Source organism: Perna viridis, chromosome 8 (genome assembly GCF_037379345.1).
Source record: "Perna viridis isolate PV_CMFRI_1.1 ecotype Kerala chromosome 8, ASM3737934v1, whole genome shotgun sequence".
NCBI classification, from domain to species: domain Eukaryota; kingdom Metazoa; phylum Mollusca; class Bivalvia; order Mytilida; family Mytilidae; genus Perna; species Perna viridis.
Genome location: NC_142452.1, coordinates 8,459,087 through 8,477,340, shown reverse-complemented (window position 1 = coordinate 8,477,340; position 18,254 = coordinate 8,459,087). Strand labels below are relative to the sequence as shown.

Below are 18,254 nucleotides of genomic sequence, written 5' to 3'. Positions count from 1 at the left end.
TCGATAAAAGAAAATTGTTATTTTACAAAAACTGCGTTGCCTTAATGTTAGAACTTAAACAAAACTAATATTTCCATAATGACGTCTACCGTATTTATTCAACAGCTACAGAAAGTGTAAAGAGGGAGAACAGTAGGGTTTGATTCAAGATGTTACTAAAATTATAAGTGCATACTCATTGTGCGAAATTCTTACGAAATAAAAATATTGGTGCGTCTTCACAATGATCAAGATCAATTTTGAAGGTCACCAGATCAATTTTGAAGGTTACTTGTCTCTACCGTCTGGGTGAACAATCTTCACTATTAGAACTTTTTGCCCTTGACAAAAGCCGTAAAGCCGGAAATTTGTGCCTCATTTTCTATACTTTTATGCGTTTTATTTGTATTTCATTTGTATTTCGTTCCCTTATTTATTATTCTTATCTTACAGAATATATATTAACTCTGGTTTCCATTTTAGTGTAAACGGAAATCAATTGTGAACAATATTGTTTAATCCACCAATCGGATAAAACGAATAAATGCTTACTATGTATTTGTGCGTTTCAGGAATACTAGTGTTCATAAAACAATCTCAATAATAACCTTTTGGAGACATACAAACTCTTGTCCTGCATGGGAATAAAACATTCTTACCTTATCACCAAGTTTCCGATCATTATACCAAAGTCCACTAGAAACTGCTGTTTGTGCAAAAAATGAAATTTTTGATGATATATATATATATATATAGAGAGAGAGAGAGAGAGAGAGAGAGAGAGAGATCAATAATCAAGTCTAAACTACACCCCAACTCTAGAATCGATGCGAGGTTGCGATGCAAATTTGGTCACTCCTTCAGCGGGATTCGAACCTCTTCTCTTCTCTGACATCTATTGGAACACCGCCTGCACTAAGTCCAACGCTGTAGACCACTCGGCCATATTAAAAATATAGCTTTCATTAACCGAGTGATACTTCCTCGTAAGTAAATCTAGAGCGCGAACATTAGCACATGATGCAACTAAACAGGACAACCTCTGATGGTATCGAGTAAGACAATAGAGGATATGTAACAGTATAGAAATACAGCCACACTAAGTATATAATACATATAAGAAGTCAAATGGGGTAAAGCAACTCTACCATCTTATTTGCCAGTACATTACTATGTAGATACATAGCATGCACGGCGAGGATCAACATAGTATATTAATACAAGGATGCATACATACATGTAATCAAGTCTTAACTACACCCTAACTCTAGAATCGATGCGAGGTTGCAAATTTGCGATGCATATACCGGTATATACATGTGTGTGCGTGCATACATGTTCTCGTTGTTCTTGCACATTCAATCCTAGAAAGATACTATGGAATTTAGTGATTTAGTGATTAAAATTTTGAATTGCAATTTTGTTTTGTGAGTTATCCCGCTACGATAATGAAACCTTAACCGAATTCTACTTAGCCGAGGACCAGGACATAATTCATAAAACTAAGTAAAATTCATATTATTAAATGTGTAGATGAATATTGTCGATAGCTACAACGCCAATTTTGATATATCATCAGTTGCGGTAGCCAAAAAAATTAGAATAATGTATATATGAAAGTGCTTAGGTTTAGATGGATATTCATTACTTTTTGTATTGGACCTTATGATGTATTCATTCATAGACGTGTTGTACATCTATCATTGATCATTGTGCTTAACGGGGGTATGTATTTGTTTAGGCTGGCAGTGACTGCGTTAATTTTTTTTTCTCAAAATAAGTTAATTCTTTTGATATGTTTATAAAGTCGTTTCTAAAATATCTGAAGCATTACACAGCCCATTATATCGTTTTAAACCACACACCTAACTATAAACTTGTTAATTGAACCCGTTTTGCACCAGTGATTTTACGTTTACCAGATCGATAGAGCGCAAGTACACGACTCCAAGTTTATGCCGGATCTACAGATTTTTCAAAAAGTGGATCCTTAAACTAACCAATCATGTGAAAACGAAGTAAGTAATATTACATTTCAATTTTTCTACAAGAACCTGAAAATCATCAAAATAACAGACATACGATAAGGGTGGGTGAATTTGATAACCGGTAGTAATGTGTTTGATCATTCTCCAGTAAACTGCAAAAATTTAAAGACAAAGAAACACGATCAAGTCATGTTGTAAAGTCAGTGTGTAAAGCTACTTTGATATAAAACAAAACCAACATGAACGATTTCCGGGTGGATGAGCAAGCATGTGTCTATTGATTGTACATCGTCTTAAAATCTATAAACGTATTTCGGTAGACACTGGGATATTATTTATTCTATCATAAAAATAGAAGTCAGTCTATCAGGTGTGTAACTGGATAAAATAAAGGTTTTTGAGCCGTAATTGTTGTATATTGGGCATACCTAGGTTAGAGTAAGGTCATACTGAAAACAAATGACTGAAGTGCGGCAATCCAAGGACTTCGATAGTATTAAGCTACCATTCCTATCCCCCCGTGCAGGTCCGGGTGTTAAAAGAATAGGCCTGCAACAGTGCTAAGCTTGTCGTAAAAGGCGACTAAATAGTGCTCAGAACCCTAGCCGAGGGCAAGGGCGCTCTGCCCACAGAGCAACTGGGATGTGTGCCCCAGGTGGTGGAATGGGGTACCCCTGGTGTGTTACATGCTGGGGTTGTCAGGCCATAATACGGAAAACCTGACCGCAAACCATAGTGGTGCACCGTGTTGGGAAAGATGCCACGTTCCTCACACGTTAAAGAACCCTACTGTGGTATTCTCCCGGAGTAGGAACCATAGGGCTCCGCCACAGGAGGCTAAATTGCCCGACCCTACCCATCACTCCCTATTTCCAGTGGCAATCAAAATTTGTCGACCCCATTATCCTTGTGTCCCATCCTTTTTTCCTTTCATCATCATTTCATGTTCATTTTATCATCAATTTCATGTTCATCTGAATATAGCTGAAATATTGCTGCTCGGACGTTAAACCCCAACAAACAAAAACAAACAAACCATTCCTATCATGCCCAGTTATACCTAAATACCCATTGCATTGTTTCTATCAGTTTTCTTTTGACAATGATATTCCAACTTACAGTGTCACAGGTGGGAAAAGAAAAAGCACTTTCCGAGTATAACAACTTGAAGGGTATAAGGCTTTTTAATTCAAAAAGTTAATAATACAATATCGCGAGTACGTCATCAATTGTAGTTACGACGCCATGATGGTCGTTACACGGATTAAAAATAGTCCGTCTTATATTATATTATTGCTTTCTTTAGGGCAATTTGCGGACTTTAATGATAAAGAGCAAGTGGATATCAGCGGAATTGCATTCAAATTACAAATAAATGCACTTAATGATACAAGTTTAGTAAAAAGTTACCTATCACTATTTGATATATTACTTTTTTGATAAAGTATAATATTCTTATAAGTTCTTACAAAAACTTACAATTCTTAAAGAACAGTCAAGCACCTAAAAATAGTATACTCAATTCTTTTATATGTTGAAATATTAGTGAAAGGGAAACCATACCCGTTAATTCTCCCACAATAACCACAATAAGGGGTAGGGGGAGGCTCCCACAAAATCAATGAAAAACTATGAATCTCCCAGATAAAATGTATGATTTGTGGGAGGTTTTGGTTAAAATTTTCTGTAAAAAATACTAAAAGATAATTTTTTTACGTAAGACTTTGTATAACTTAAAAGTCTCACATGTGAAACAGTGTAAATGAGGACAATCTCCCACAAGTAAATACATGTAGGTATGGGGAAACTTCAACTTTAGATTGAAGTTTCACTGACGTATCTTGTCTCTTAGAGAAAGAAAAATAGACCATTTTATTATTTCATTTAACCTTCTCAGTAGATTTCCACTATTTATCCTCCTATAACATTTGCGTATGTATTGCTGTAGTAGTGTGGAATTTTACCCATATATTATGTTATATGTGTATTTACTTTGTATTGTAAAATTCCTATATTTGATAAATTAATAAAATAAAGCATTAGTAAATCCTTATCTGAAATAGACTATATTGAAAAGTACACGTAATTATTGATCTTTGGTTTTGATTGGTTATTGGAAATTTCGTCATGATTTGGCGCAGTTTTTGGTTGAGAGTAGTGCTCGGGGTCGATGTGACTGATACAAGTTGTATTCTACAACTCTTGCCAGTTGTCATTTTCATGAACTGATGGACAGTTAATACCATTACAGACATAAAGACTCTGTAAGTTATTTTCACTTCTTTTAACACTCTAATTGTATGATTAACGGAATAAGGGACATTTTATTTCTTTCTACGCAGAATTCTATTTGCACGATCCTCGAATGTTAACAACAGCGGCGTATGAGTAATACATGTAAGATCATTTTATATTTACATATCGCTATATTTTTAGAACGCATTCTAGTATTTTCCGATCCTTTTGATCCTGTAATTGTGAAGTACGAAATGTGCATATTTGCGGTGCAAATAATGTACAAGGTAGATGTACAATAAATCTTTTTCATTTTACATACTGTATTTGCTTGAGTTATCGATGTGAATGATAAATATATCGTCGAATCGAATCGACACAGATATTGATTATAATACTTGTATAGTTGATTATTGATTTCACGGGAACAAGTATTGATCTATTGTGTATTGGTTTCAGATTTGCCGAGATGTTTTAACTAAACTGAGTGTCTGGTTCACTCGAGCATAATATAGCTCATTCCACAAATGGTAAGCTATTTGTATTTATTTTCTTTAACTGTTCAGGAAATATCTAAGATAACTTCCCTTGGGTGTGTACTCCAATTCTGACGTCATGTGTCTTTATTGCTGCTATATTGATTATTGTATTATTTTAAAGGAAGATATTTCATTTGTCTTTTATCATTTTTACCAACATGATATACATATACACATCAATCAAATACTGAACTATAGTGAATGTTAGATTACAAGTAGTTTTGCATATTTTTGATAACTGTTTGTTAAGTTAAAAGTACATGTAACCTTTTGAACTTATGAACATTCTATTGTGGTGTGTACTGGGTTCTTTATTATATTACTTATTGTGATTGTGATCAAGTGATTGAATACTATGTGAATCACCTTAATGATTGTCTTTAAATTTAATTACTTCATATTTATTGTTTCAGAACTATGTTATATAGTGGTCTAGGGTGCTGGACTTAATGCAGGCGGTGTTGCCATAGATGTCACAGCGGTACGAGTTCGAGTCCCGCGGAGGGAACGACCAAAAATTTGCTTCGCAAATTTGACAGTTCTAACATCGTTGGGAATTTTTCAGACCTTTCTATACGTTTATATATCTTCACTGTATCAATTTGATCCGATGGAGCAATGTAGCGAATAGAGTCGTCACATTCTGAGACGTTTATATATAAAAACAAGAACCTTACCGGTTATCGTTATTAACATGAACATGAAATGATGATGAAATGAAAAAAGGGATGGGACACAAGGATAATAGGGTTGACAAGTTTTGATTGCCACTAGAAAAAAGGAGGGATACACAAACCCTGGTACATGGCCTTCAGATATTTGCCTATCCGAGAAAAAGAGTTACACAGGAGAAACAGCAGGTCAGCTATTGTTAAGTGTGCTGATTGCAAGGCTATAAGGATTCCACCAAATAGAGAAATAGTACTTCAAGGTTATCTTGATCGAGAGCTTCTATACAATCCTGTTTGTGGCATACTACAATCAACAGATCTTGACATTGCGCCATCATTAGTGTCATACGAGTACAAGAAGAACCGTTTAGTTCCTGTCCACATTCGCAACATAACGACCAGTACCATCACAGTGTCTCTCAATGCCATCTTGTGTGAGATTCAGCCTGTATCTGTTGCTGATATAGACATGACAGAAGAAGCTGTCCATGATGTGTTAGCTGAAGTTAGTTTTCCATCAGACCTTCTCAACGATGAACAACTTCAACAAGGTAAAGATCTACTACGTCAATTCAGGGACGTCTTCAGCACATCAGACACAGACATTGGCCATACAGATGCAGTCCATCATCGCATAGATTTGTTTGATGAAACTCCATTCAAGCAAAGGCATCGCCGTATTCCGCCATCGATGTTTGAAGAGGTACGCAACCACCTACAGCAACTGTTAGCTGCTGGTATAATACGACGATCCCACTCGCCATGGTCTTCAAATGTGGTATTGTGCCGGAAAAAAGATGGAAATTAAGGATGTGCATCGACTATCGAGAACTCAACAGTAAGACCATTGGAGATTCGTATGCCTTATCTAAAGTGAAGAAATGCTAGAAGCACTAGGCGGTAACAGTCATTTTACAGTGTTGGATATATGAAGAGTGGTTACCACCACGTAGAGTTAGAAGAAACACACAAGGAAAGAACAGCATTTACCGTCGGCCCACTAGGATTTTACGAATTTAACCGCCTGCCATTTGGTTTAGTCAACAGTCCAGCTACATACCAACGACTCATGGAAGAGATCTTAGGAGACTTGTATCTCAACATCTATTTTATTTACCTGGACGACTTGATCATTTATGCTGATACTTTTGAAGAACATCTTCACCGACTAGAGAGAGTATTGAAAGACAAAGAGAGAGAGAGTGGACTTTAGCTATCACCCAATAAGTGTAATTTTTCTTCGAGGAAAGAGTTAAGTACATTGGTCATATTGTAGGTGGTATACTTCCTGACCCAGCAAAGGTAGAAAAAGTAACCAACTGGCCGAGACCATCATCACCAGAAGAAGTCAGAAGATTTTTAGGATTCGCTGGTTATTACCGGAAGTTTGTCAAAGACTTTGCCAAAGTAGCCAGACCACTTACCGACTTGATGCCAGCACTTATGAAGTCATCAAAACGCGGCAAAGGTAAAAGCCAGTCAATAACATCTTGGGTATGGGGTATATACAGGAAAAAGCGTTCCAGAATTTGAAAGCAGCATTATCATCAACATCCATCCTCGCCTTTCCCATTTACGATCTTCCTTTTGAACTCCACACGGATGCTTCAATGGTAGGATTGGGAACAGTTTTGTACCAGACACAGAACGAGAAGAAGCGGGTTATTGCCTACGCAAGTAGAGGACTCAGCAAAACCGAGCGTAACTACCCTGTTCATAAGCTGGAACTTTTGGCACTTAAGTGGGCTGTAACAGAAAAGTACCTTGACTACCTGTATGGAAACAAGTTCACCGTGATGACAGATAATAACCCACTGACCTATGTACTGTCATCAGCGAAGTTTGATGCCACCGGACATCGTTGCATTGCTGCACTTGCTTCACATGATTCTAACATCGTATACAGACCTTGCTCCAGTAATACCGATGCAGATTCTTTATCCCGGCTACCAGAACTATTGGGTCGTACCAACATAGCCATTGATACAGTCAAGGCCATCTGTAACTTACAACATATCCAGCCATACGTCCAATCTAGCCATGAGTGCTAATGTAGTGAGAGATGATGTGCATTTACCAACTCAGAAACTTATTGATGTAAAGAGGGAACAGAAAAGTGATAGGACAATCAAGAATGGATCTACTGGATAGCTGAACATCGTAAACCCAGGATGGAACAACTAGAAAGATTACCACAGAACACATGGTTTGTCAACAACTTTGATAAATTTCGACTGATTGATGGCATATTATACAGAGAAGTTAACATGGACACTGAACCAATCAAGTAGCTTGTACTACCTGAAGCTTGCATACCAACTGTGATGACTACACTTCATGGTGATAAGGGTCATCAAGGGAGAGACAAGACACTTTCGTTGATCAGCGACAGTTTTGTTTGGTATGGTATGGCAAGAGATGTAGAACAATGGATTACACAATGCGACCGGTGTATCAGGCATAAAACTACAACATCAGGAAGAGCACCTTTAGTTTCCATTGAGACCTTTCAACCATTGGAACTAGTATGTATGGATTTCTTGAAATTGGAAAGATCAAAATGAGGATATGAATATGTTTTAGTAATAACAGATCATTTTACTAGATATGCTGTTGCTGTGCCTACTAAGAATGAAACTGCTAAAACCACCGGAGATGCTTTCTCCAACAACTTTGTTCTTCATTATGGATTACCAAAGAGAATACACAGCGACCAAGGTGCCAACTTCGAATCAAAAGTCATCAGGGAACTCTGCACTTTGACAGGAATGGAAAAATCTCATACCATCCAATTAGATGAAAATTAGATAGAATCCAGTTTGTTACCGATAACTTGAATAATTTACTCAGATTGCTGCTTTCGGTTCATGACAGCAATGAATTTTAGAATATTAGGATGAGCTATGTACTTTCGGTCAATGAATAACTTTCTTTCTACTTGTACATGGTTACACTCCATTACATAGTGGTATTCGTCATTAACAATTTCTCTACATAACGGGTATATCCTCTGTTCTCGGGAAATATTTTGCCACCTGCCTTATTCGATTGGAAGCTTATGGTTCATTGTTCTGAATCTCGACAGTGTTATAATATCTCTATCATGGAGTGCGTGAAAATAGTGCACAAAATGTGTGATGTCTTGTATAAGCGATAGTTCAGGGCTTTTGGCGTATCATTGATGTTTATTGACCAACTCTAGGTGATGTGTTTTGGAATGTCCATGGATACGAAAATCCACATCTGTCTAAGATACTTTTCATCTTGCCGAGAGAACGGGCTGAAATGTTTTTTTTTGGTTTTTTTTTGTGTGTCAGCATAAATAGAAATTTAAACATTACAAAGCCATTTTGTTTTCTTTTCCTGTTATTATCTTTGTCCAAAATGAAATAGTTCAATTTCAATTGGAGAACAGCGAAGTTCTCCATAAATAAAGTCCTTTTGAGTCGACCGCTTAAGATGTAAAGAAAGTTTATAAAATTTTGTTTGTACTCTCTCTGTTTCACTGTTTTCATAACCCAATTTTGCATCCATACAACAGAATAGGTTTGACAAGTATATTGAATAAGTCTATGTGGAATTTTATTGATAAGTTGTGTAGTCGACCATTCCTTAAAACGTCGTACATTGCACATGTTGCTTTGTCCTTCAGATGTTGTTTACATTTTTTAAAACTTCCAGATTTGCTAAAAAAATATGATAGTCTTTACAACGTGTAAATCATTGACAAGGGTTGATGACGTCACAGACATATAACAAAATGTATCTTTGAGTTGATGGACAAAATTGTTTATCCAATCAGAAAGCGTTTTACTTCTGAAATCAAATTATATATATATATATATATCATTGTCACCAAATTATCAATCTCTTGTAAGATTTTATAAGGAAAATTTCTGTTTATTATGAATTAACTAGAAAGCAACGAAGAGAATGAAAACCTAGTATTATATTACCCTTCATACCTAAAAAAGCTTATTTCTGGTGTCTAGAAACGGTATTTGGCAATAGGGTATGTTTGTTTGTTTGTTTGTTGGGGTTTAACGTCCGAGCAGCAATATTTCAGCTATATTCAGACAATGAACATGAAATGGATGACAAAATGAACATGAAATGAAACAAAAAGGATGGGTCACAAGGATAATAGGGTCGACAAATTTTTGATTGCCACTGGAAAAAGGGGGGATGGGTAAGTTCGGGCAATTTAGCCTCCTGTGGCGGAGCGCAAAGGTTCCTACTCCTATCGAATACCACAGCAGGATTCTTTAACGTGAGAGGAACGTGGCATCTTTCCCAACACGGTGCACCACTATGGTTTGCGGTCAGGTTTTCCGTATTATAGCCTGACAACCCCAGCATGTAACACGCCAGGGGTACCCCATTCCACCACCTGGGGCACACATCCCAGTTGCTCTGTGGGCAGAGCGCCTAGCCCCCGGCTAGGTTGCTGAGCACTGTTTAGTCGCCTTATACGACGAGCTTAGCGCTGCTGCAGGCCTATTCTTTTGACACCCGGACCTGCTCGGGGCGCAATAGGGTATGTAATTCTCGTCATGTGACCCCGTGATTTCACGAGAATGGGTCCTAGTCTACCTTTCAAAAGCATGGAGATTTGTCATTTAGAGAGCGTTGAGTTCAGTGTTAAAAACATCTTTTTATGTAAAAAAAAATACCGATAAAAATGACAAATATCTATTTCTACATGATAAAGGTATTAAGAACAAACATAAAATAGAAGATTTTGCCTTGTTATACATCGTTTCGAGTACCAGGAGGTATACAATAAAATGCTGATCGGTCTTCGGTTTTTATTATGTTCTACGCCGGAAATTCCGGTAAAGAAAATGAAACTAGAACGAGACTTACAAACCCTATATACAATGTATGATTGAATCTATTAACGTTACGCGCGATGTTTTCACGTGAAAGTGTAACACAACGTCTGGATTATCTGCAATGCGAACTATTAGGGGAAAACGTCGCTTTTAGCTAGTGGGACAATCTTGTAAGACTCCGAAAAAGTAACGATGCTGTAATCTTATACAACGGAAAAGAATAAGACATGGGTGTTATTAAAATTGACAAAAATAACATTCTGAAAATTCATGAAATTAAACACACAAAGGAGCATTACTAAACAAACCATAGCTGCTAACTTCAGGCAGTCTTGTACAAATGTATTTTGGACCAAAAGTGGAGGCAACAATTCTGTAAGCCTCAGTAAAGTAGCTCATATTTCAAAAATTTACATCTTGAGGGTAATTTTGCTACGCAATTATTGATTTTAGAAAAATAACATTTATTTAGTAATAGAATTATAACCCTTTCTTCATTTTAGCTCTTCGTTCTTTGCCTTTACAATCAGCTTGCCGTTTTCATTTTTCATACGGGAAATATTTCTCAATATTGGACGAATTATTTTTCCCAGACATCACAAGAACATCATAAAATATTATCAATATGACTACCAGAACCTCCTTGTTTGATAATTAAGACAATGATATTTTTTTTTACATTTATTTGGTCTTTACTTGCAAATAGTAGTTTAGTATATATGCTCATGAAAAATGTTACCCTGGACAAGCTGAAAAAGTCGAATTAAAAAAAATATGACTGTTAAACGCGTCATTTAAACATGAAATTTTTGTGCCTAATATTTTGTTATTTTTATCAAATGTACTTTTATTAAAAAAAAAATTGAAAGGCGGTTCTTTCGCACGAAAATGGAGATTTTTGGGCATTATTCTAGCCATACATGCGGATTATTCAATGGAGTACTAACAGCGCGCGTAACGTCATTAAATTCAATACTCATATACAGTCATTGGCTTTATGTTTTGGTGTATATCAAGAGATTATATCATATCTTTTCACGCAGAACTAAGGAAATATATAATATTTGTTTTATTTGATCAAATCACATGATATTACTATGATTGTATGATTTTTATGCAGTTGTAATGCCTCGGTAATTTTCAGGCTTATTAATTAAAACTATAGGCTCAAGTGAGCCTGAATCGCTCACCTGGTTAACCATTTGCTTATTTAAAAAAAAAAAATCTTGAGGAATGAGACTGGTTAAGTTAAAATCAACTAAATTGTCAAATGCAGGAAATGCTTTTAATAGCATTTTCATGACCTGAACTAGAATTTTGCTGAAGATAACAATTTTTTAATCATTTTCAAAAAAATGTCTTCTATTTTAATTATGGGCAGCCATATCTATTCACGGATTAAAAATCACAAGTCATTTTGAGCACACTACACTAAAGAACTATGATGCTAATTTTCATTCAATGATCTTAAATGGTTTTAGAGAAGATTTTCAAAGTCGTACGAGTGAAAAAAAAACAAACAAAAAACAAAAAACCGTTTCAGGGACCGTAACTCCTACATCAGTCAATAAATGGTTTTGAAAATTTCGGCATAGGTCCTTCTCATGATGCTTAACAATTTCATCTATGCAAAACAAAAAACAAAAAACAAAAAACAACTGCCATCTGACTCCTATGTTCTATTTTAAGTAACAGCAGTCATGTCTTTTCACAAATAAAAAATCCCAACGGTCATTTTGTGTGGGAAACCCTAATGAACGTATATGCCAACTTTCATTGAATTCTGTGCAATGGATTTTGAAAAGATTTTCAAAGTTGCACATGCGAAAAATGCAAAAAAAACTGTTTCAAGGGCCGAAACTCCTACATCAGTTGACGAATCGTTTTGAAAATTTCGGCATAGGTCCGTCTTATGATGCTGAACAATATTACCGATGCCAGAAATTTGCTAAAGGCAACGGTTTTTTGAGTTATTTGCAAAAAACTGCCATCTGACCCCTATGTTCTATTTTTAGTAACGACGGCCATGTTTTTTCATGGATCAAAACTCCCAACATTCATTTTGTGTGGAATACCCTAAGAAACACATATGCCTACTTTCATTGAATTCGGTGCGATGGATTTTGAGAAGATTTTCAAAGTTGCACATGCGAAAAATGCAAAAAAAACTGTTTCAGGGGCCGTAACTCCTACATCAGTTGACGAATCGTTTTGAAAATATTGGCATAGGTCCGTCTCATGATGCTGAACAATATTACACATGTCAGAAATTTGCTAAATGCAACGGTTTTTGAGTTATTAAAAAAAACTGCCATCTGACTCCTGTGTTCTATTTTTAGTAGCGGCGGCCATGTTTTTCCATGGATCAAACACCCTAGGGAACAATCATGCCAAGTTTAAATCCTGTCAGTCTAGTAGTTTTACAGAAGAAAATTTTCGAAAATTTGTCCACGACGACGACGAGACGGACGCCAAGTGATGGCATAAACTCACTTGGCCTCGGCCAGGTGAGCTAATAAAATTAAATTTGTACCTCTAATGATAGGATCTTTTAGGAAATTTTGACATCTAAAACAGCTTTTTTTCATTTTTTTTTCAGCGTTTATGATTTTCCCTTTGTTGTTTGATTTTTTTTAGGAAGCTTTACTCACTTTGTAAAAAATTCTATGAATCTTTTCAGTGACAGAATTATTTTTTTTTCTGGAGTAAGGTCTATAGAATCATCCATAAAGTTCTTAATTTCACTTTGAATGGCTGGATGACTGAACTTTTTTAAAATTCTATAGTACTTTTATTATACCAAACATAACTGGTTTGGAAAATAAACAACCCTTTTTCTCTCTTTTCAATTTCAAAATTTGCTAGTATTTTCAGTGAAATTTTACAACGACAGTCTATAAGCAGGGAATAAACTCATTAACATTCATGCAAAATATTTGTGGTAACAATGACTGTGAAGCTACAATATAATCTACAACACTCCGTCCATTAGGTAGTTAACTGCTAGTAGTCCTTAGTTTGTACATTGTTGTTACTTATAATCAGTTGTTTGCCCCGTGCAGGTCCTGGTGTTTAAAGAATACGCCTGCAGCAGCGCTAAGCTTGTCGTAAAAGGCTCAGAACCTTAGCCGGGGGCTAGGGCGCTTTGCCCACAGAGCAACTGGGATGTGTGCCCCAGGTGGTGGAATGGGGTACCCCTGGCGTATTACATGCTGGGGTTGTCAGGCTATAATACGGAAAACCTGACCGCAAACCATAGCGGAGCACCGTGTTGGGAAAGATGCCACGTTCCTCGCACGTTAAAGAACCCTACTGTGGTATTCTCCCGGAGTAGGAACCATAGGGCTCCGCCACAGGAGGCTAAATTGCCCGACCCTACCCACCTCTCCCTATTTCCAGTGGCAATCAAAATTTGTCGACCCCATTGTCCTTGTGTCCCATCCCTTTTTCATTTCATCATCATTTTATGTTCATTTTATCATCAATTTCATGTTCATCGTCTGAATATAGCTGAAATATTGCTGCTCGGGCGTTAAAACCCCAACAATCAATCAATCATTCTCTCCAGATTCCTATTATGATAGTCGGAGAGTGATGAGTGATTTCCATTACTTCTTGAATAAAAAAGTCAACTCCAGGGTAGACAAAAGAGGAAAGGAAAACTATAACACGGTGAACAAATTGGTTCTTGTAGTGAAGTAGATACACCGTAACGATCCCAGAGTTCATGATGACGACCATGAAACTTCTGTAAATATGACTTCAATCTTGTAGCAACATGTCCCTGTCTAGAAGCCTGATTGTAAGAAGTCTAGCGCGGTACAAAAAGTCAGCATATTTACGGCATGCTCTGGCATAATGTATGAGTTGTGATATGAAAACTCCAAACGCAGGTGACGAAATGATGTTGCCACAGATGAAAGGAAGGTTGAAAATAAGCGGATGAAAAGTTGTGTTTGTCGTATAGTTTGGTCAAACTAACAAGAACTAACAATAGTTGAGAAGCGTTATATCAACGACTTAACAAAATATTTTACCACAGCCCGAACATGATTTCATAATAAAATCGAATATAAGCCAAACCTTCAACTATCTGAAAATACGTATCACCGCTAATCCTTTGTGGTAGGCTACTGGGGGAAAAGAATAACAAATAGAGGAGCGAGACAATATTTGGAAAAATAGACTTCGTGACACCACAACTCTGCTCGAAATCCTATTCCCCTCCGTGTTCGTGAGGAGGTACAACACAAAAAGTTGCATGACTAAAGAGGATGCAACTCTATCGAATTTACTATTTTATTAATGCAACTGTATTTTGTATTTTATCAACAGTTGACTATTTTTATATGTTTATCTTCTCTGTTTTGATATATTGCTGTTTTGAAAATTACAAAAAAAAGTTTGTAGCATGTCCAAATTATATTACACAGATTGCCCACCGGAATGCAATGCCAGTAATTTAAATTAAAACACATGAAACACGCACATGATGTATTGATGAAAAGATCGTCAATGAAAATATTATTAAAATCTCATAACTGGAATTTACATTTATTTTTTCTCTTTCGTTTTAGGTTGTTTGAAGTTAGTTTGAAGTTTTCAACAAAAAGCAACAAAAAGGGATGGGCTATATTCCAGGTGACAAACATACAAAGATTCTATTGTTATGTCTGGTGTTTACTGTTATCTATGTATTTCTATATGGGAGTATTACTTTCAGAACGGCCACTATTTCACATATGATGAAGACCGCTTTAGATGATCTCGATGTGTTCAAACACAACGTAGAACAAATGATGAATATAGATTTCCAAACAAACAAAAATAATAAAGATATTAATGATTCAATAAGCGATGATGTTCTGAATAATACTATCCCTGGAGAGAAAATTTTATTAGTTCTGTTTACAACTTTTACATCGAAACCAGAGAAATATGTTTGCAGAAATAATACAGTTAACAATTGGGCATCGCTTGCGCCATTTGTTAAATCTATATTTTTCTCAGACGACGAGGATCTTTCAAATAGAGTGAGAAAGGCTGGATGGGATGTAATGCTTCCAAAGACGTCATCAATCGGAGTACCGATACTCAAATTCATGTATTTAGATGTAATGAAAAAATACAACGCACATTTTTATGGTTACAGCAATGGAGACTTGTTGTTTACTCATACTTTAGTTAAAACTTTACTGAAATTAAAACCTTATAGTGAACACCCGATGTTAATTGTTGGACAAAGAACAAATGTTCGTGATGTAACTGAATCACAAGCCTCTTCCCATGAAAACATTACTCTACTCGCGAAAAAAGGAAAACTTTTTACACCATGGGGAGAAGATTATTTCATCACCGATTCAAAATATCCTTGGAAAGATTGTCCCGAGGTTGTCATAGGCAGAGTTGCGTATGATAACTTTTTAGTATTGAATGCAAGAAAACATAAACACACAACTGTTGACGCTACGAGAACGTTGCTAGCATTACATCAAACAACAAAAGCGGGTGATAGCGAAGGACATAAGCACCCTAACGGTAATTTTAACAACCGTTTGTTGGGGCGATTATACAAGCGTATTAACTACGCAGCTGGTCTTACATCATGTACATCATATTATACTGCTTTAAATGGTAGTCATATACAAATGATCCAAAGAAAAGTTAATAAACACTGTTTCCCATTGTAATTTGTAGTAAAACGATTTTTGTACTAGTACGTGTTTACATTTTGTTGGGTTAAATTTTAAAGGCCAGTCATTGGGCCATTGCACCAGTCTATCAATATCTCTTTGTAGGGTTTGACCTTCTTCAGCTTTGTTAACTACTGCATACGATTTGGTGTCGTCTACGAAGTTTTGCAAATTGAATATTTTTGACTACATCTGGTAGTTCATTTATATAGATGGAAAACAGAATAGGCCCCAGAACACTTCCTTGAGGTATACCGCTAGTTACTTGTGACCATTCTGAGTGGCTTTCATTTAGAACTACTTTTTTGTCTTCTGTTTGATAAAAATGGTTTGTCCACCCAAATAGATCCCCAGTGATACAATAACTTTTTAACGTTTTTTATGAGCCGTTTATGTGGCACTGTGTCAAATGCTCTTTGAAAATCCAAATATATTGTATCCATTGCATGTGAGCTGTCTAGTTTTTCTGTTCATTCATGAAGTACCTCTATTAATTGGGTAATGCAAGACCTGCCTTTCCTAAAGCCATTTTGATGGTCAGTACAGAGAATGTTACTCTCCATGTGTTCCATTAGTTCGTCTCTCATAGACTTTCCATGGTTTTGCAGATTTCAGAGGTCAAACGTATTGGACGGTAGTTTGATATTGTAGTTTTGGAGCCCTTTTTGTGGATAGGAGACACATTAGCCATTCTCCAAGTAGTGGGCATTTTCATAGTTTCTATTGACTTGGCAAATATTAGGTGTGGGGCTCTGCTGGACTCCTAGCTGTCTCTTTTAGATAATTTGGATGTAATTCATCAGGTCCTGAAGATCTGGATTCTTTTATTCTTTTTAGATGATCTTGGATTTTATCCTTATTGAATATTATGCTATCGATTTTCGGGTCTGTTCTATTGGGGAATGGTGGAATCACGATATCCGGATATTTATTTGTAAATACACTTTTGAAGTAGCTGTTAAGAAGTTCTGCCTTTTGTTGGTCATTGGTATGTAGTTCTCCATTATCATCAACAATGCCTGGAATGTTTTTTTTGTTGTTTTTGTTTTAGATACGATATATTTCAAAAAAAAATCTTACCATTGCCCATCATTTTAGTTGCGATGGAGTGCTCATAATCATATTTTGCACTTCTCACTAAGTTGTTTGATATTCTTTTAGCGGATTCATATCTATCTTTGTTTTAAGAGTTTCTGTAATATTTATTTTTTTTCCGTAGTCTACGTTTTGTTATTAATGCCACTTTTGCTTCCTCGTTCATCCATGGAGTATTGGTTCTCTTACATACTGATACAAATATGTGTCCATTACAGTTTCCAGAATTTTAGTAGCTATGTTCTAGTCCCACACTGGTTGTTATTTTTCCAGTCAATTTCTTTGAAATTGAAATCCCCTAAATGCAGCTCATATTTATAGTTAGTATTCATTATTTTCGTCGTCTCCAGAATTGTCGAGAGTTCTTCAGTATAATCTGGATTTACTGCGCTGGGGCTTCGATATATGCATGTAATTAATAGCCTGATTCCCAATGTTCCAATTATTCCAACCTGTACGTATTCTCCAAATTTGTTTAATCTAGATTAAGTTTCTATTTGGTAGACTTGCAACTCCTCTTTGGTGTAAATATGGCAACCTCTTCCTGTAAATATGTTTTTTGGTGACATGAACATGTCATATCCGTTTATTTTTCACTCATTTGCATCAACATTTAAGTCAATTGTTTTTTAACAACGTCTCTGTGATACATAACACATCGAATCTTTAGTGCAATTAGTTCATCCATTTTATAATTAAAACCATAAACATTACTGTACATAATCTTTAAGTGCTCGATATTTACAGTGCTTGTTAAAATATTAAAACAGTTTGCTTATGATTGGCTTGTGCCTGGTATGGGACTTGTTAATTCTCTTGTTTGTCCCACATCAAATCCACCAATAATAGTGTTATCTCCTAAACTGGATTCCGATAGGAGACTAATATTGTTGAGGGGTGCGAGGATGTCCTTTCAGGTCCTTGGCAATGACACATCTTGCCAAATGATTGGTTTCAGGAATATTATTGAGTTTATTAGCATTGTCTAATATATCTTTCCTTTGTTTTTTGTTGTTGAAAATCAGTTTGAATGGTCTCGAGCTGTTGCTTGTTTTATTACCCAGTCTGAAGTTTGTCTTAATATCAGGAAACTCGACGTTGAGGAAAGTACAAAGGTCTGTTACCACTTTAACGCCATGGTCTACGCATTTGGCTTTGTTCGTCACGGCTTTCTGGAACATTGAAAAGAATAAGGTTCATAGTACGTATTTTCTGGTCC

The 18,254-nt window shown here is 36.1% G+C and overlaps 2 protein-coding genes across 3 annotated transcripts; both read left to right on the top strand.

The window, feature by feature from the left end:
• Positions 1-1,847: 1,847 nt before the first annotated feature.
• LOC148609188 (uncharacterized) lies at positions 1,848-15,963 on the top strand. 2 transcript variants are annotated; one of them, XM_088541362.1, is made up of 3 exons: positions 1,848-1,997; positions 12,587-12,754; positions 14,825-15,963. In XM_088541362.1, the coding sequence occupies exon 3, from the start codon at positions 14,873-14,875 to the stop codon at positions 15,935-15,937; it is 1,065 nt and encodes a 354-aa protein (XP_088397488.1). In that variant the 5' UTR covers positions 1,848-1,997; positions 12,587-12,754; positions 14,825-14,872; the 3' UTR covers positions 15,938-15,963. The 2 variants fall into 2 exon arrangements, with proteins under 2 accessions (XP_088397488.1, XP_088397487.1); XM_088541361.1 differs by lacking the exon at positions 12,587-12,754 and having other exon boundaries at positions 1,851-1,997.
• LOC148609189 (uncharacterized) lies at positions 4,106-8,606 on the top strand. Its single transcript, XM_088541680.1, has 3 exons — positions 4,106-4,231; positions 4,662-4,732; positions 5,155-8,606. Exon 3 carries the CDS (start codon positions 5,546-5,548, stop codon positions 6,218-6,220), a length of 675 nt encoding a protein of 224 aa, XP_088397806.1. The 5' UTR covers positions 4,106-4,231; positions 4,662-4,732; positions 5,155-5,545; the 3' UTR covers positions 6,221-8,606.
• Positions 15,964-18,254: the final 2,291 nt, after the last annotated feature.